General features: G+C 40.0%; 1 protein-coding gene across 1 annotated transcript in view; it reads left to right on the plus strand.

Annotated features, from left to right (window-relative positions):
• LOC139744880 (SHC-transforming protein 1-like) overlaps positions 1 to 20,798 on the plus strand; it is a 128,385-nt gene that overhangs the window by 78,154 nt on the left and 29,433 nt on the right. The window contains exons 8-11 of the mRNA XM_071655290.1: positions 8,237 to 8,363; positions 11,564 to 11,717; positions 14,725 to 15,040; positions 16,918 to 17,382. Of these exons, the coding sequence (XP_071511391.1) occupies positions 8,237 to 8,363; positions 11,564 to 11,717; positions 14,725 to 15,040; positions 16,918 to 17,382 (1,062 nt within the window). The remainder of the gene's footprint in view (positions 1 to 8,236; positions 8,364 to 11,563; positions 11,718 to 14,724; positions 15,041 to 16,917; positions 17,383 to 20,798) is intronic.

Genomic DNA, 20,798 nt, shown 5'->3' on the forward strand with positions numbered 1-20,798 from the left:
AAAGAGATATTATGATAGAAAAACAAACAAACAATGAAAGGGGGTAGAGTGAGGAACTTATTGAAAACTTGAAATTGTCAAGGCACAGTTAGGATTCTCAGGTAATATTCACATCTTATCATTCAGGAGATATTGCAGAAATCTAGTTCCAATGGCATTTGCCACCTAAGAACTCTGTCTAAGTAGTTCTCCACATTAATACAATTTACAATGTAGCTGTATGTTTGGGATATGTAAACAGACATGATTGGGTAGTTAAAGAAAGGGAGTGCTTGTGTAGGGCTTGTGTCACTCTGTGCGTGTGGGTGGGTGTATGTTTATGGAATGTTTGGTTGCCATGTGATGCGAATGTAACTATAAGGGAGCATAATCTCGTGGAAGAATGTGCCTCGTAGATAGTGGTGGGAGCATCTGAATGTGAAGTAGCAGCAAGCTTCGATGCTCCCGTAAGCCAAGTGTATTGTGTTCACATGATCTCTAGTGATGCTGGTATGCCTATGAGTATCTACATGTATGTAGTTCAGGAACGACATTTTATCAATGTGCATCCAGACGTTATAGCTGCAAAGAATTTTACAGGAGAAACAATAACCCATAAAATTTAGAAATAAGGGGGGGGGGGGGGAGGGGAGGACAACATTGTTGTTTTCTTTTTCTTTTTTTAAACCTTCTACAAGTAAATTTTACTTTTTGTAGAGTTGATCACTGCAAAGGAAGAGCTTGTTCCAAACTTATGGTAGAATGACCCACAAAGAAAGGTCTCCTTTTTATACTGTCAGTTAATGTCAGTACTGTGTGGCAAATGTTTCATGTATTTTGTTGTGTCTTAATTTTATTAGAATTTCACATGTCAACTCATTTTCTACAAATTTTTGGAAGAATTAATTACAATGACAATTGAATTGATACAATGTATATCATCTTCCAGGTTGAAAGATGGCTTAGTTTTCCTTTGAAAAGGGATAATATTTAGTCTTCATTCCTCCTAGAACTATTGTCCCCATGGTGGGGAATAACAGCTGATTTTGTGTATTTTTATGCCTCCGCCACGAAGTGGTGCCGGAGGCATTATGTTTTCGGGTTGTCCGTCCGTCCGTCCGTCCGTCCGTCCGTCCTTCCGTCCGTCCGTCCGTCCTTCCGTCCGTCCGTCCGTCCGTCCGTCTTTCCGTCCGTCCGTAATGAATTTTGTGGACAAGGTAACTATCAAAACCTGTTGAGGTATCCTAATGAAACTTGGCATGTATGTGTATTAGGGGGTGAAGTTGTGCCTATCAACTTTTGGGTGCACGTGCTCAAGGTCAAAGGTCAAAAGGTCAAGGTCAAATTCATAGAATTTCACTATTTCCACCATATCTATGCAATGCCTAAAGATATTTTCTTGAAACTTAGTGTATACATGTATTACCCAATTTAGATTCTCTGGTGAAAGTTTGGGTCATGAGGTCAAAGGTCAAAGGTCAAAAGGTCAAGTAAAAGTATTAAAACTTCTTTTTTTTCTCTGTAAATTGGAAAATTGTTCAAGGTATCTTCATGGAACATAGTATATACATGTACTGACTGGCAGTGATTATCTAGAGAATGTAGGGTTCATGGGGTCAAAGGTCAAGTGCAACACTTCAAAATTTTACTATTTCCCTCATGTTCATGCAATGCCAGCAGGATTATTATTTTTTTTTACACTTGGTGTATGCATGTGTAACCTAATAGAAATTCTCTGGAGAGTTTTTTTTTTTCTTTTTTTTTCTTTTTTTTTGTCTCAAAGGTCAAAAGGTCAAAGATCAAGTGAAAGTGCTGAACTAACTTTTTCCTCCATATCTCGGAAGTGGCTCAATTTATCGTGGAACTTACTGCATATTTATGCATGTTCTACCTGAACGTGATTATCTTATGAATTTTAGGGTCAAAGGCCAGATGAACATGGTAACAATTTACTATTCAGTATAGAAATTGCACTTTTTCTCCATACTGGTACCATGAAAATTACTGAATGCGTAAATGTATGAATGGGTCAAAGTCAAGTTAAAGTCCTTAAATCCCCAAATACATGCTCTCCTATTCATCCAATTAAACCAAGGTCAAGGAAGGTGAACATTCAACACATTTGTGACAAACTTGTCATTTCATTATTTTGCCAGTTTTGTGAAAATGTAATCACACATTGTCCACATGTACTATCTAGACCTATTAGGAGAATCATGCATTATGGCGGAGGCATACCAGTCGCCATAGCGACATTTCTAGTTTTTAAAAATATGTTCACAAAAAGAATGCCGTACATAGTGTTTTGTCATATTCATTTCCAAATCGTCAGTAAGTTATACTGTGCTGTGGCCTATCTCTTATTCTCGTAATCAAAATCAGTAGTGGTCAGTAGAATGAAATTTGAGGGCATTTTGTGTGTTTGTTGTACAACTTACAGTGTGGGCTGGCAAAAAATAAGGATCTATTATATCAGTATTTGTGTTTATGTTTTTTGTCAATGCTGTAGATATGTAGGTATGTGGGTAGACAAATAAAAAGATAGATACAACAATGTAGAATCATAGACAGAAAGATAGGTAGATGGATAAATATATAAGTAGGTAGAATATGAGTGGATGGAAATATAGCCTGATAATTAGATACTGTAAGTAGATACATAGTACATAGACAGGTGGATAGTATACATACTTAGGTAGATAGATAACCTGAAAGAATATTAGAGTGAGAGAAAAGAAAAAGATAGAAAGAAATAAAGAAAGGAGGAAAGAATAAGAAAGAGATAGAGGAAGAGAGTGTATGAGATTGAGGTTGAAGAGTGATTGGGATGTGCTCCTTGGAATAAAGTGCACCACTCTGCCTGGAGGATATCCTGGTATGGGTAACATTCAAATGACCGTGATGAGCTCAAAAGTAGCTTGACTCAATTCCAGATCACAGGTAACCTGACCTAGTTCTGTGCTCTGGCAAAATGTTTTGCAGGTCGTGCAAAGTATATGGTGCATAAAGACATGACACAAGTTACGTGCGTGTATGTTCTTAAAACTTGAAATATTGAAACCTAAAACCTTAAAACTCTGATCAAGACAAAATTATGGAATTACTGAAGCTAGATTATGTATATATTATTCATGCAATGCCATATAAACTGTTCACGTATCCATTCAAATATTTTATAGATACTTTTGTGACAGTTTTCATTACTTTTTTAATATGCACTCCTTATATACTGGTAAACATTATTGCTTTCATGTTGCTGGGACATAAAGTGTCATAGTACTGAGGAAATCACATTCTACTCGCTTTGTAGGGGTTCCTCTTAAAAAAAAAAAAAAAGGAAGGAAAAGAAGTCTAGTTCTGTATAGTAACCCATCTTCCCACAAGATTGTAGAAACTCTGCTGACTTTGCACAGATCCCCAACAGGGTTTCAGTTTGAGACAGGCTAAGAAACAAACTATTCAACCTTTAACAAAGAAACTATTTTAATTTAGCCTTTAACTATAAAAAAACCCTGTACAGTGTATACACTTGTAGCTGATAAACCATTCAGTCCTGCAAGTGAGAAACTAATGAGAGGTAGGACTCTGTCTACACCTGTTTCCCATTTGAGGACAGTGGAATATGATGATTGTGCCTCTACTGATACACTGCTTTATATACTGAGGGTAAGGTACTGATATCTGTTGCTATGAAGACTGTATACAGGACAAAGAGGTCATGATAAGACAATCATACCCAGCTGAAAATTTGTCTGGTATTCCAAATTCCTTATGTCTGCATTCATCACTAAGAAAAACTGCTTCATATGATTTTGACATGAGTAAAGTTTTGGTCCATGATCCATATGCTTGATATTGTATGCAAATCTCTTTTTAATATAGCTGGTGGGTAGAAATGAATGATATGATAACTTCAATGTATTCAGCCCACCAACGAGCATATTGACATTGACAGAAGTCATGTGCTCTGAATACTTTTACTGGCACAGATCTTCTTGTCGAACTGCTGCTGCAGTTTTACTAACAAACACAGCGAGCATTTATTTGGAAAGAATTGCATTATTCCTTCAGAGTTATGTACATTTCTTCAAGCAATGTGTTCAGGCTCTATCAAAGCTCATTCTTGTGGTTTTTTAGTATGATCCCTGCATGGTACTTCCCAGGTTTGCTAACTTTACCCTCAAAGTAAAACTATGTTTACATTTATGTGAGGGGAAATTTTAGTCTTACGCCCATTAACATGGTGTGGGATGGAAATGACAAATGTGAACTCTGGTCATGTCGCAAACCTGCATGCTAGTGGCGTGAGGATATATTTTTAGCTCTGCAGTGATTTGGAAATATTCAGGTCATGCAAGGGGGTGGGAAATTTGACATTGTTATGCATGGTTGGACTGACCTGTTTCTGAATATTATGATAGTGACTTTTACAGTAAGTCACCACTGATGGAGTGTGAAATGCCCATATGCTACAAGTGCACCCTGTTCAGGAGAAGAAATGTTAATCGGAATTGCCCCCTGATCCCCAGGTCACAGTAGGTCGTGCCAGTTTTACTCTTTTTTTTTTTAAGTTTAGGGACAGCACCAAGTTTCCTGTGTCGAACGGTCATTTCTATACATGTACTGTATAATTGTGATATGGTTCTAAATGGCTGGATTTATACATATCATTGCTGTATAGGTTGCAGCCAAGGGTGGGGGGGGGGGTGGAATGGAGTCTAAATATTTGGATGTGAATGGGGCTTTGCCATGGAGAGATAAGGAAGAGGGGTGCATCCAGGCATGACATTGGGGCACTCACCTCTTATCTCCCTCTTCATTGCCGATATGAAATGATACCTTGCGTGATGGATATTGATAAGCGCAACGAGACTGGGATGCCGACTGTGGCATCCAGAATGCGGAGGGGATGGGACGGGTCACACGGAGTCAACAAACCGTGTCGCGGTGCTTAGACAGAATGCCAATGGATAAGATAGAAGTTTGCCCAGGGATGTGAAGCACATGATACCATGCACATACAATGTACAACCCTTGCCTCTTTTATGTAAATAATATTATACAGCATTCAGAATAGTAACATGGACACATAAAATTGCAGTTGCAGAGTGCCCTGTAGTAAAAGCCCCCTTTATCTAAGGCTGAAGAGGATTCATTCTGTCAATAGTAATTGGAACTAATGTGCCGACCTTTGACCTCGAAAGGAAAAAAGCTGCAAGTCAGACTTGCCGGGCAGGCAGGGACATTGTTTTTGATATGGCAACATTGTGCAATATGAATGACATGATGATGTGCTGTTTGATAAGTTTCGAATGTGTGATGATTGGTGGCGTGTGCCAAATATGAATTTACTCTCAATTGTTGGTGCAGTCAATGGTGTTTGACCCCAATAGCATAGACTGTCCCTGGTCATACAGCAGGCTGTGCTACGACAACTGATTTTCTCATGAAATGCCAAAGCATGGATTTTCTGTTGTGGCAACAAATTTGTTTCTCAGATGGTATACATTTGGAAACAGTGAGATTTCAAGCTAGCAAGTCATTACTTGATAGGAGCACTGTCACCCCATTAGAAAAGGGTTCACCTGTGTCTGTAGCCAAGGCTGTATGTTATATCATAAAGCAAAAAGTACCTAATGTATTACAGTAGGAATGTAGGTACACATACACAGCATGTTTAGAAGTTAATTATGTTGCATGTTGTCATAGTCCATCAACTGGTCTGTGGCACTGTAGGCATTTGTAATCCGTAGAATGTCCACAACATCAGATGAGGAGATATAAGAAGTATGAGGAAATGGCTACATCTGTTTCCTATATTGGGGTCCCCATCCCATAGAAACAGATAGAGAGAGAGAGAGAGGTATTAGATACCACAGCAGCAGCGGACAGACGCATCATTAAATGGCATCAATGTCAGAGGGTAGACTGCCATGACAAATCCCAAGCTGACATTAATTGGGCGTTCAGATCCCGGATCGACCATGATAGTCTGCAATCAGAGAAGTGTAGGATGCATCTGACACCGGAACGGTAATGTCAGACATGGGCAGAATGCATGGAGGGTGATTATGAGCAGACAGGCACGAAACAAGTTTGATGCGAGTCTGGCCTGGGACTTGACAAGAGATTATCAAGGAAGTAAATTTTTCTGTAATAAAGGAAGAGCCATTACGGTGTATCGTGTAACACACCAGGTGCTTGGAGATCCTTGGGGGAGAGCGATAATTCATTTTCGGTAATGAAACTGATATGGTCTGTTTCACCACAAAGCAGCCTCGTTTAACGTTTTGAACGACACTGATGGCCTAGTTTTATAGTGCTGATCTTTCTACATGATGCTGGCATTGTTATTATCCCAGTGATTCCATGCACCTCTTTTTTTTTTGGGGGGGGGGGGGATGAGCGGGCACATCAATATCAGGAGGAACATTGTATGTAAAATACCTCTTCCAGGGACTCTTTTTTTTTCTCAGCCAAATAGGAATCAAATGCTGGATGTAATGTTTATGTAGAGTCGGCTTCATGAGTTAGTTGAAAGTAATTTTGTGATAGTAGATTCCATTGCAAAGATTTTGTGAATGCAGTACATCGTCAAAAGACAATTTTTACTCTTAGTTGGTAGACAAAAGGATTGGAATCTATAGATCTTCTCTTCTTTTGCCTCTGACCAAGTAGTCTCCTATTCTATAACATATTCCCTCCTTATTTTTTTTTCTTTCAATTTTCAAGTTGTTATGAGTTAGATTTTGCCTGGTTCTTTTTATGGCGTCATTTTGCCCCAATGACTTTGCTAGTCATCACTGGAATTTTAGGGGTACAGGGTTTCAGTTTTGCTGTTCAATTGTGTTGCAGCCTGTTCCTCCAAACTTGAATTAAATCATGCGACATCTTCTGAACAGACAACTTGATACTGAGATGATCGATGCGGCAAAATCTTTTACATGGTACCATTAGAGCTCCCCAACATCTGTGATTGTGGTTTAGACGAATGAAGGTCGCATGACACAGTGGGCATAGAATAGATGGTAGGCACAGGGCATCGGAGACTTCTTTGAAGCCCGCTTCTAATTATGACAAATGTTGGACACTCTCTTGTTTTTGTTTTTGTTTTGACTGGAGTTTTTTTCCCATGAACGAGGTATGCAGAGCTTGCCTTGAAGAAGACCTTTATCATTCCTTTTAATTGCTGGATCATGAGACCCAGAATAGGCTTGGTATGTCAGGAATTGACTTCTTCTTTGTGTATAACCTGGAAAGAAAAATAGGAACAAAACTTGTCCCATCTTCTTGGATGTAATAGGAAGTAGTTAATAGTGATAAACAGGGAATACAACTTCCTTTAATGATTGTACCAAGGGCAAAGTAACTTTAGGATGCAATGTGTTGCCCTATAGCAGGCATGAAATGTAGATGAAAATTGAGAGAGGAAACAAAAAGGGCGATTCAAACCTGAAACCTCCAGATTGCTAGACCAATGCAGTGCCCACTGAGCTTTGGAAGGCTGTAGTGCGGTGTTAGTCCCAGAAGCCCTTTATTTTCTCAATGCTTGTATGGTCAGAAGCTTAATTACAATGTAGGTACACCTGACATAAACCTGAAGGATACATTATCACCGTCTACCGAGATGTGGATGTACACTGTAATTTCTTGATAGGTGGAGTTACATGTAAGAGACCGCTCCATCATTAGAATGATGGACAATTTAGGATTACAATTTCTCATCACACAGTCCACACCCCATTTCTCTGCCTATGTATATTGAGGAACTTTTCTACCATGTACAGCTGTAGATGTGCATATGATGACATTAATGGTACCCTGAGGTACCAAATAAAAAATCAGCCATTTTGTTGAATTATTATCATTTTTTTCAAGGTTGTACCCTGGGTTGCCAAAAAGTGGGAAATTATTTTGGTGAGCCACACGCGATAGCTAGCTGGGGCTAGCGCGCGTTAGCCACTGCACTGCACTGCACTGCACTGAAGCACATGCTATTGCTAGCACAGGGTACCATGCATGCATACTATAACATGCAGTGGCATGGGAATGACTACATCTATGTACACGCACACACAGTGCATGCATTTCTCAGCGCCTGTCCTCGTGTGGATGTGAGATGGCGCTACACAACGTGGTAACCCGGGTTACTACGGTACCCCGGGGTAACGCGTGATGCATCATATGTCTGTTTTTATTGGAGTGAATTAATGAACATTTCTTTTGCCTTTCTCTTTGTTCTCCATGAACTCTGCAGCGTGCCATGTGTTGGAGTGTCTGGCTGGCCTGGCACAAGATGTCATCACCACCGTGGGGCAGGCCTTCGAAATCAGATTCAAGGACTATCTGCGGAATCCACCTCCAGTCTTCGTATCAGAAGACAGGTACACCTCACAGCTGTAACGTAATGGAGAAGTTGGTGTACTAAGTAGATTGTAATAGTCCCCCTCCCCCCCCCCAAAAAAAAAAAAAAAAAAAAATTCTTTGAAGGGTAGGAGACAGAGTAATCTTAAATGGAATAAAGGACAAAAGATGAAGAGAAAGTGAAGTTCATGCTGTACATGTAGATTGTTAAATTCATTCATTTTGCAATGTCTCAAGAAATGATTTTCTTCGAGAAACATATAATGTGGTGTGTTCTCAGACGCCTTACAAAAAACTTTATGCTGAAAAAATTCCCAACTATTTTCCTTGTATGTGTGTGTGTTGTCATTCCTTTACTGTAGGGAAAGAGTGATTTTTTTTTTTCTTTTAAATGGCCAGGAGTGGTATTCTCAGGTCTTAATTACATTGCAAGTGTGTGATTAACTTCATAATTGAATCAGAAAGTTAATCACCCCTAAGTCATGGCCAAAATTGGTATTCTGCGGACTTGGATTATATTTTAAAAATGACAAAATTCCTGGAAGTTTGCCTATTTATCTTTGTCTAAATTCTACAGACCTTTTGACGAGATTTAATCGTTAATTAATAACTGAAGAGGGTTAGCATCGTTATGGGCAAGAAAAAAATAAAACAAAGTGCTTGATACCAAGGGTACCTAGTGATACTCTTTGTTTTCATCAAGTTTTTGATCAATTTTTACTGCTTATTACACGCTCAGAACATTGATTTGTCATGAACTCTGCAATTAAGTCCTTTTGGAGGTGTATGCCCATTGATACGCACAAGGGCATAAGACTTTCCCGCCAAAATGCTTGTTGTCATGGTAGTTAATAAATCCTCTACTTAAATAAGCTCTCAGAATACCCATTCGCAAATTAAAGTGCTGATTAAATGCTAATTAAGGCCTCAGAATACAGACCAAGATTATCAAAACATGTATTTCCAGTTTACCATAAACTTGCATGTTAATGATTTACTGTCATCCACCTAGTCGTAATTCTTTTGCTGATAGAGGAAGTACAAATGTCAGAAGGGGTGCATCATCACACATTTTTCCTGGGCCTGGAGGTTGACAAGATTGTCTGAAGGGGAAGATGAGTGCCCCCCTCATCTGAAAGTGCCCCCTCATCTGATTATGCAAGAGTACTGCCTTGACAATTCTCCCTGTTGCATGTAATTGTAAAAGCTGAAACAGTAGTGGCACTATTTAATTTCTGTAACAATGTGTTGACAACACTTTGCTGGTGCAAAGTGCAAGCTCTATTTGAATCAAAAGGGATAGAGCACTATCACTATGTTTAAACTTTCATAGTTTTGTAGATTTTCTCAGCAATTGCCACATGTTGGGCAAAGAAATATGAAGTCGAATGCTCAAGATGTTTCAGTCATTATAAAAAGGGAAATTAGATGCCATCGCCGCTTACTGTAAAACAAGGAAGGTTTGTTTGGCGTGCATTTTAATTTTGTGAATTTCGCGAGAGCCAAGATTTGTGAAATTAAAATTCACCTGAAAGCTCTTGTCTACACTGTGTGCATTTAAATGCCGATGACAATTTGGGAAAATTTCATGCCACAAAACAGGGCCATCAGCTCCAATTTGCGAAAATTTCATGCCGCGAAAATTTCTTGCTTTACACTATACACTCTGTCTTTGCCTGCTGCACAGTAACTCTGCATTACTAGAAATGCACAAGTGAATGCTGACATTGCGCATCAGCTTGACCTCCATGTGCTATATGTGGGTGCATGAGATCACGTCATTCATTTGCATGCAGCGTACGGCCATCATATGGACCCGACCACTGGCAAAGAAATCTTTACGTTTATATAGTGATAAAGAGAATTTGATGAGGCAGTTGCAACCCATTAAGCCCCCTTGCTTGAAGTTTCTGTTGCAGTGTCTTCGAGAGAATATTTACATTGTAGGGATGTATGTATATGATACTGGCTTATTAACCCGCTCCTCATGCAGTTCTTCGAGACCTGCTCCATCCAGGACTTCCGAGTTTGTTATTCGGTCCTGCCATTTTTTCCCCCAGGATTGCTCTAGTGCTCTAGTGTGGAAATGCTCAAGCTGCTACATGTACATGTGTTTTTTATAGAGGGTTAGAAGTTTCACAGCCATGAAACACGCTTGTGAGGACTGCTGCTCTGTACACCTTGATCTTTGTTTCCAGCGTAGATGTTTGTTGCAGTTCATCACACGTGAGCGAAGATGAACCAGCAACTGACTTGTTTTGCTGACTTGCACAGATGTCTCTTTGTCCTCCGGACCATCAGAAGATATGATGCACCCAAGTGTATTTGAACTGGTCAATGGCCTTGAAGTGAGTGCCTTCATTGGAGGGAGATGGTTGGAGGGGTTGGTGTGGTTCCTGGTAGAAACTAGAGAACTCCTGTCTTACCAAGGCTGGTCTGGAGACCAAAGAATCCACCCACTTCAGCAAATCTGTTAACCCATTGAGGACGAGTCGCAAGTATACTCGGGCAGGGGTCTATGGGAAATGCATGTTGTAGCAAAGTCAGCCCGTCCTCAATGGGTTAACGATGGCTTGGAGGTCAGACTCCGAATGCGTCATGAAGACATGGTCATCAGCACAAAGTGCTCCTAGCAGGAATCGCTCAACAGTCATTGTCCTCGCACTCAGCTTCAGCAGGTCAAAGATGGAGCCATCCAGTCTGTATGTCAGGTACCGGTACACCCCGTGTTTAAGGTCCTGTTCAGCGTGGTTGTGCACACAAGTGAAGAAGAGGTCGAAGAGGACAGGTGCCAGTACACAGCCCTGTTTCAAGCTGTTGGAGGCTTAGAAGGGCTTTGAAGCTCCACCATTGGAGAGGATGAGACCTTTCATTCCATTGTTGAAAAGAAGGATGGGCTTCACAAACTTTCTTGGGCAGCCAAACTTCACAAGAATTGCCCAGAGGACCTCTGGAAGAGGTGCAACATACACATAACAGGTTCTGCTCTAAGCACTTCTGTTGGACTTGCCTCACTGTAAAGACCACTTCTACATTGCTGCAGCCTGGTCTGAAATCACAGTTTGGAATATGTGTGTGTATGATTGTGCAGTTGCATTATACCAATGCATGAACAAATATACAATGTATGTTTCAAAGTTGTAGCTAAAGAGCTTCATTACCAGCTCAATAATAACCCTGTGTTTTCTCTCTTCCCTTGTATTGCTCCACCCTCTCCCAGAATGGAGAACCCCATTTTCCAGACTGCAGAGTCAGCATGGGGAGATGATCCTGACTACTACAACGATATCAGCAAGCTGACAGTTGACCTCCAGAGCAGCAGAGGAGTGCCCCCGCCCCCATCATCAGGACAGTACATGCCAGCAGGGCCAATGGTTAGTATCCTGACTGTTCCTCATTGCCTTTCTCTTCTACCCAAACCCACTGTCTTCTGATTTCATATACCAGCTGGATGCATGATTATTATCTTGTAGTACCACCTTTCCTTTTTCTTCTACTTTGATACCCTCCCTTATTACAGTCAATACTAACTGGACCCATGGTAAGTATCTTACAGTATCTCCTTGCCTTTTTCTTTTACCTTAACCCCCTCCTTCTGGACAGAACATCCACACCAGCTGGACTCATAAATACATTACTGTACCTCATTCCCTGTCTCTTCTGTTCCAACCCCCTCACTCAGGACAGTACATACCACCTGGACCCATGGTTAGTATTCTATGATATACCTCCTTCCCCTTCTCTTATACCCTGCTCCCTTCCCTCGGGACAGCTATACACTGCTGGACCCACGGTTACTATCCCACAGTGCCTCCTCCCCTTGTCTCTTCTATCCCATCCTCCTCCCTCCCAACTGTAGTACATTCCATCTGGAACCATAGTTTGTATCTTACAGTACCTCCTTCCCTTTCTCTTCTACCCAAACCCACTCTCTCAGGACATACTAGATAGACCCATGATTAGTAAATTGCATCTTATTTTAAACCCTTCCTTTTTTTTCAATCTCAATGTCCTCCCTCAGAACAGTAAATAACAACTGGACTCGTTAGTATATTACAGCTGGACAAATGGTTAGTATACAAATAATGACTGCTATGAGGGGCACAGTTAAAATTATGTGCCTGAGGTGATGTGAAAACTGTAACTATGCCCGAAGCGAAGCTGAGGGCATAGATATGGTTTTCACATCACCGAGGGCCTACATAATTTTAACTGTACCCCGAATATCAAGTAGTCATTATTTGTTTTATATACCGAAAATATAGATTCCGAAATATAGATACCGAAAATATAGATCCTAGTTTCTTTTACAGCACTCGTAATCAATGCTGATCGACAGCGCGGCGGTCGTATCATTGGTGCGTACAGTGATCATCTATGTGTACAGTGTACGTTACGTGTACTACGGGGTTGCGATTGTCTCCAAACCAGTCCGCTAGTCTCTTTTACAGCACACTGATTGAATGCGCGGCGGTCGTATCATTGGTGCGTACATTATGAGCGATCTATGTGTATGGGGTTGCGACTGTCTCGAAACCTATTTACTAACTGTGCCCGGGCCCCGGTCACAGTAACTCAATAATAGGGCACAGTTATTTTCATGACTTCCCTTTTAACCAATCAGATGAGAGGATTCTAGAAATGAGGTATATAATATTATATGATACCTCCCTCTGGTCCCCTTCTCTTCTACCACACTCACCTCCATCAGAACAGTACATACCAGCTGAACCCATGGTCACTATCCCACAGTACTTCTTTTCTTTCTCTCTATATCTTGATGACGGGACTCGTGATGTGAGGGTCTCCCCTGCTTCTTCACCCTCCCCTCCTGCTACTCCTTTTTCCATATTCCTTTCCCTGAAAACATTGCAACAAAGGATGTACTAGATGTTTACCAAATTTGAAAGGAACAGATGAAGAGTTTGATTGCAAAATGAGTCTACTCTACAGTTTTGTATTCTTGATAAAATGAGATATTTGTGATTAAAGCTGCTTAAAGACAAAGAAAATGATAAGAAAATATGAGATATTTTTTATCATACCTCCAAGAATATTCCGTGTTACGTAACAAGTGAGGCATGACTGGAAAAGATGTTATTTTGCTCCTGACAATGGACCCAATTTAAATTGTTTTAAAATGGTGCTTATCCCATTTTGCAATCAAAATCTTCAAATCGTCTTATCATCAAGGAAAGGGGACCAGTATGTTGACCATCAAAAGGACAAATGATGATGAATTGTATAAATAAAGGCAAAAAGAGGTCCAATTTTAGATTACGTTGTATCACTCAAAGGTTCAGGGCTGAAGACCCCACTCCAAAATATGTAGTTCATTGACCGACAAGAACGAAATTCGAAATGGTAGCAAGCGTTTGCAGTTTCTCATTACATTATTGGATGGAGGCTAAGAATTACAGTTTCCCATGGTATGTCGAACAGAGATGCCACTTGTTATGTCTAAAAACTTAAGAAAAATATCAACAAAATGTGGTTTGGTTTTTGTTTTGTTTTGCTTTGTTTCTAACTTTTTCTTGGTCCCGAATTGAATGACTTTAATAACAGTTGGAGAATGGATGTGAAGTAGTTCAGAGGTATTGTTGTGTGAGAATGCTATCTGTAGATGATCCAAGTGTCATCCTTTTTGGATCTGAAAATATAAGCAATATCAATCCCATGGGTGCATTTTAGTGAAAATAGTCAAATGTTTATTGTTTCACGGATTTCAAAGAATTTATATAGATAAATTGGCATGAATTATCTGTCTTGTAACTGGAGGGCTTGCTTGAGTTGTAGTTCACTTTCTTAAATGGTAAGCCTATCCTTATGATGGGGCCCCGACAAAAAGTCTGGGTGTCTTAAAACAAAACAGTCTGAATACAGACTTCTTTTAGATTCAGAAATGTCATAGCCAGATGTGTGTATTATGTCAATGTCTCTTAGATAGATAGGTTTTAGTAGAACTTTCAAGACCATTGAATTTAAACGTGGAGAACCAGCTTGCTAAGAAAAAGAATGACGTCGTAAATGACAGTCTGTACATCAAACATACAACTAACTAAAATCTATGTACTGTGTGTATTTTGTGAAATGTGTCGTTGATATGTTGTGTCCATTTCCTATGCATAGTTCAAAACGCTCACAGCATTTCATCATTCTGTGCTCTTTCTTTATTCTTACTGCTGTTGGCGTGTTCTTTTATAGGGCCCCTCTCCTGGCTTCCCTGCCAAGATGTCACCCTGGCAACGCTACCCAGAGTCATTCAGCAGCTGAACAAAAACTATTCCCACCAGAGGAAGCGATATATCCAGTTTACACTTATTCTCAACCATTTTCCCTCCTTCTTATGTATCTTTGCTTTGTCTGTCCCTCTTTATGCAGCAACCCCAGCAACCTTACACAGAACTCTTGGCGCAGCAATTGTCGGGGGCCTCCGCGTCTCCCGCCGGTACCCCCATGGGGCCGCCGCCCGGGTACACCCCCAACCCCCCACCGTACTACGACAATAACATCACACCCTTCACGCAGCCGCCCAACAATGCGAGGATGGGGCAGCAGGGGCTAGTACCGCAGCCCGTCACAGGGCGGTTGATAGACATCGACAGTGAGCCCGCCGTCTACGGAGCGACAGCTGGCAGTCCCAGTCCGTCCAGGACCAACATTCCTTCTGGTCTGGACAACCCTTTGCAGAAATCATGTAAGCAAAGATCCTACAAATATCTCTGCCTTGTCTCACCAATCAGTACATCAATATACTCCTCAGAACTATATTCCTCAATGTGATATCATCCTTTCTTAAGCAACCCCTATTGTATTGTGCGTAGATTTTAGTGTGTTAGAATGTAAATTTATATAGTGGCATAATTCGTTTGCGTGTGTCGTGTCCATGCTTGTAGTACTTACAATGTCTATTCAAAGTCACTGTTTGAGCGCACCTTAGTGTGTTTGTATCCTTAAAGGAGTATCACCAATAGAGGTTCATGTGGTTCTATGTAATATTTTCTCGCATGGTGTGAAGTTAAAGTGCCTACTGTAGCAAGTACTTTTTCAAAAACTATCCCATTGACTCCTGCTTTTGTGTGCACATTAGAGTAGCATGCTCAGTCACATGTGTGTCTTTCTTGCAAAACCAGCATTTATTATACCTATCATATCCTCTTTTCCCACAACCTCAAGTACAGAATTCATTATGCCTTCATTTACAATATGGCAGGCTGAAGATATGGCAATGCACTCTCTGAACCTTCATGTCCACAAATAAACTCATCCCCCCCCCCACAAAAAAAAAAGAACAAGAATAAAGATGTTTACAGTGGCATGAATGCCTTGTTCATATCATTCTGACATAAGATGTAGCATTTGCTGTGATGTATAATGTAATTTTATAAATTGCAGGTAGTGGTTCTCTAGTGATATCTCCAGATCACTGCCCAAAGATTTGTATGAGAAGTGATAAAAGGGACAAAGTGTCCACTACCTTTGGTCGTTTAAAATTATCAAAATTGTATAGCTTGCAGCACTGATGCACAGAAAGAAGAAGAAAAATATAAAAAGCCACAGAATTTCCAAAAAATGTAAAAAATATTGTTTTGACATAGACCCGGAGGTGTCTATAAAGGCAACCCTTTTTGAAGATTTGCATATTTCTTAAAGATGAAGCACTGTAGATTACAACGTGTATGTAGAGGGAATGCTCTAAGGGGACATAATGTTTGAGCTGAGTCAGGCAACTTTATACTGGCAATTTCTCTTGTGTTCTTCCCTTTGGTTTAAAATTGTGAAACAAATGATTTAATGGACCGAATGTTCATTGCCATAATGCAGAATATTTGGGTTTATAAAAAATTGCTGTCAGGTAATGATCAAGATTATAGTTTTTCCAGGGAGATACCATTTCACATTTTTGTTTTTTAAGTGAGAAAGCTTTATCTATCAGAATGGAAAGAGAGGGGACAAAATTCCCAAGCCAAATCCTACATTACAGTCATCTATAATGTAAACAGCGCCATCTAGTGGCAGAGACCAAATAGTTGGCTTGTAGAGTCATGCAAGGTGACAGAGACAAAGCTGCATATCTGGGATGTAGATTGAAAGGCAATGCAGAGCTTCATTCTTTCTCTAGCTCCTTTTCTTTCTCCTCGTGACTCTCTTTTCTCCTTTCTTTCCAACACTCCCTCCCTCTGAAATATTAATCATGGGATGGTCAGTTCGTACTTGCAGTCAGTCTCCCTATACATATGCTGTAAAGGCCATATCATCATATTATGCCACCAATCTCATAATATTTACTCTTTCATTGTTCTTAACATTTATTCTTCTTCCAAAGAATTTTCCAACTCTTCATGTAGAAATTTTTCTTCTTTATGCTGCGGCTTTTTGTAACCTTTTGATTACATGTTTCTGTCGTATACATGTACTTGTGCTTGTTTTGTGATTTTATGTGATGTTGAAAAAATTTGGTTAGTCTGTAGACTTGTAAAGCTCGGTTTATTGTGCTGTTCCTTCTGTCCATCTGCTGTCTAACCTGTCCTTCCCTCTTCCTGTCCGCTCATCCTACCTTCCTTCCATCATTAGCAAGACACGATAGTCCTTCACCCCAGCTAAGCCCCACGCACAGTCCCCTCAACAACAATGTCCCCGTCAAGAAGTCGTCCGTCAAGGAGAAGCGCAGAACGCCCTCGCTCTACGACAACCCGCCGTCCAAGGAGGAGGTGGATCTGTCGCGGAAGCTCACCGCGGCCGAGCTCGCCCAGTACCAGAACCTCGTCTCCAGCCGCGAGTGGCAGAAGCTGGTGGAGTCGGGCTACGACAACCTGCGCATGCTCAACAGCTTCAAGCAGAGCAAGTCGGTGGTGCTGCACAAAGGTGGTGATCTCGCCTACGACGATGTTGACGTCGAAGTGCTGAATGAAGTGCTGAATGAATACGATGACGTGCATGGCACGGAGAACCCATACGAATATGCACGTATGCATGCCCATCTCTCATCTCATTCATCTTCTCGTTACAGATCCCTGTTTTTTCTTTTCCGTTTGTTTTGATTTGATTTTCAGTTCATTCATCTCATCTATTAGTGAGATGCATTTTCCATTATTAACATTGAGTTTTATTTTTTTCCCTTTCAAGATGTGTGACCATTGACAAGTCTTATTTTTTCATTTTCAGGGATTTGTATTTATACATCTGTCATTGCTCATATATGTTTAATGATATTACTACCATGACTATATGAATGTATGTCAAAGTTGCTAGATTTGCATGCATGATAAGAAAAAGCAGTAGCATCTTAAACTTGCTAAAAAAAAAGTGCATGTGGCTATTTTGCCCTAATATCAAAATGATTATTTTCTTGCCAATCATCAATGTTGGGGCTACAATACTTGTGTGTTGGTTTTCAGTGCAAGTGCCTTAACCCATTTGGGACGGACTGATTTTGCTAAGACACGCATTTCCCATAGACAGCTACTCGGGACTCGTCCTCAACGGGGTAATAGCAGTCTTTAAAGAAAAAAAATTAAAAAAAAGATAAAAAAGATGTACCCCACTAGTACATGGACTGTGAAGTCAAACAATTTATCGTTACATACATTCATGCTGCATAGAAAAGATGTATGAGTACTTGTTTTATGATTTGATTCCCATATATTCTTGTTCACATATCACTTTTTTTTTCCAGTTCTCTTATCAAAGATATTGTCTTTAATATGCCATATTTACTTTCCATGCTTCTGAGGCTGAAGAATGCTTGCTGTATTAAACTCAAACACTTTCTAAAGCCCACTGGGGTGTATCCTTGCACATTTTTCGAAACACGTCAAACTTTGCTTTACCCATTGCACATGATAACAAGTTTCCTTCAACTTTGAGATGGATATTTGCTACAGTCTTCCCCGTGAGAGTCTGTACCTCGACGTCTTTGTGGTGATATTCATCTCTCTGAGAAGCTGCATTCGTGCCATGAGGCATAACATTTGCGCAGGATTATTTTGGAATGATCAATCTATTGAATGGAGTCTTCATCAGTCCGAGTAGCTGTGCTTGTGCCGTTAGGCAGGACATTTGCACAGGATTATTTTGGGATGAGCAATCTATGAAATGAAATTCTGTCCACATTACTCCTGGAACAAAAGCAGACAAACAGACAGACAGACAGACAGACAGACAGACAGACAGACAGTCAGTCAGTCAAGGTTTCATTTATAATAGATATACTTAATAAGTGCTGCTTCTTACATTGGTATTTATACTTTTTTTTTCTTTTTTGGTCTTAGTACATAAAAGGAAAAAGTCCTCCACCCACACTGTTCTTTTAGTTGATTGAGTAGCAATAGAAACTCACGTATCATTTGCAAGGTGGGATAGCATTATTCAAATTCAGAGAAAAGATACAAAAATATCAAACAGATTGTAGCATTTGGCAAGTTGCCAGAATACTAAAAACATTTTGTAGAATCTGATTTTAAGTGCTATTCCCTCTGTTTTAAGGTGCTGAACATGAATTTGCTTGTTGCCAAAGTTAGCAGTGGCATGGCAATTTATTTAAGTGAAAATAACATACATTTACAAGTATTCAGTATTAAAATGCAATAAAAATGACTAAATGTGTAAACTAAAAGTTACATGTTAATTAAAATCCTAGTCATTCAAGGTCTCAGAAATGCTCAAAATGGCTTTTGCCATGTAATTTGTAATGCTTGAATTTTCAGATGCTAACATTATTACCTCCGCCAAGGGAGGAGGTTATGTTTTCATGGGCGTTGGTTTGTTTGTTTGTTTGTTTGTTAGTTAGTTAGTTAGTTAGTTAGTTAGTTAGTTAGTTAGTTTGTTTGTTTGTTTGTTTGTTTGTCCATGTGCAAAATAACTCACAAAGTTTTGAATGGATTTGGATTAAACTTACAAGAAAGATTCAGAATGACACAAGTAAAAGATGATTAAATTTTGGTAGTGATCCAAGAATTTTTATGGATTTTATGAAGGATTTTCAATATTTTGGCAGGCAGGGTCAATGAACTCGGGAGTTCAAGCAGCGTGTATTTGAGGTTTGCATGTGTGCACTGAAGTGCGTGCTCTAGTTTCTGCTAGGGTTAGGGCAAGGCGCCTCACAGCTGAAAGTTGATGACATAACTAGAAAAGCACTTTGAGAACACAGACCTCCGCCAAGCCAGCAACTCATTTCCGCCCTTACACGCTTGCAATATCCCAAAATAGAAGTATTTTGTTTACTTCATTGCACAGTGCCTTGATCCCCAAGCAGAGCACACGCTTTAGTGTACGTATGTAAACCTCCAGTATGCACAGCTTGAACCTCAAGTTCGTTGACCTCCTATTTGCCAAAAGATGAAAAATCCTTTAAAGATCCATAAAAATTCCCGGATCACTGTCCAAATTGAATGAGGTGTTCCTTGTGTCAATTTCAACTTTTTCTGCAAGTTTCATTATAATCCGTACACAACTTTTTGAGTTATTTTGCAAGCAGACAAACCAATGCTGATGATCACTTAACCTCCTCCTTCCTTGGTGGAGGTAACAAAAGACTTCTATATTGGGAGAGTGAGGTATTTTCAGCATGCATATATATGAGTGGAAATCACTGATCTCTATGGAAGAACAAGATCAGTGGTCGAAATGAGCTGCATGCTTGGCGGAGATCTGCGCTCTCAGAGTGTTTTTCTAGTTTATAATGAGACAATATATACACATGAAAGAAATATTTGAGTATGGCTATTTCAAGTTAGGACTTTGTTTGCCATCAAAATCTTGGTCATGACATGATATTTTCTGTTGCTACGACTCTGTTTGAAGTGCTGTTTGAGGAAAAAATAAAGCACATCTGTATCAAAACATGACACAGATGCCTAGGCACACAAAGTTCCCATACTGACTGCTCACAGTCTTGAAAATGGTCATTGACATGGTAATGCTTGAAGCACATAAAATCAGATTCCACAGAAAATTTGAAGCACCCTCGAAAATTGTGATGAGAAGCCGTCTACTATTCAATAGCCTATCTTTGTTTGCAGTGAAGTGAATAAGGTACTTCAGAGCTGTGAATGCAAGTGTTTTCCAAATATCTTCTCTGCAAAGAATCAACTGACCACATCTGTTCTGCAGCAGTGAATGAAACAGTTTTTCTGTGTCTCCACACCTCAGATGGGACTTGAAATCGTTTGATGCACATTATTTCCAGTAGGATTATTCTTTTTTTTTATAACTTTCATTTCATTTTTACTCATGCATCGTTCATAAACCCTGTAACATCTTCATCTTCTTCCTCAAAATACATGAATAGATTCTTGTCCCCCCCCCCCCCCCCCCCCCCCCCCCCACCCAACCACTCACCCAAGAAAAAGATGAGAAAAATAAGTCAGGCCTTTCAATTTTCAAGATCTTGATAAATCCATTTTTGTTTTCTTTGTAGATTGTGAGCAATTTAGTTGATGGGGGAAAAAAAGACA

Source organism: Diadema antillarum, unplaced genomic scaffold (assembly GCF_040938485.1).
Source record: "Diadema antillarum isolate AM-2024a unplaced genomic scaffold, OU_Dant_1.0 seq00001216_RagTag, whole genome shotgun sequence".
Taxonomy (NCBI): domain Eukaryota; kingdom Metazoa; phylum Echinodermata; class Echinoidea; order Diadematoida; family Diadematidae; genus Diadema; species Diadema antillarum.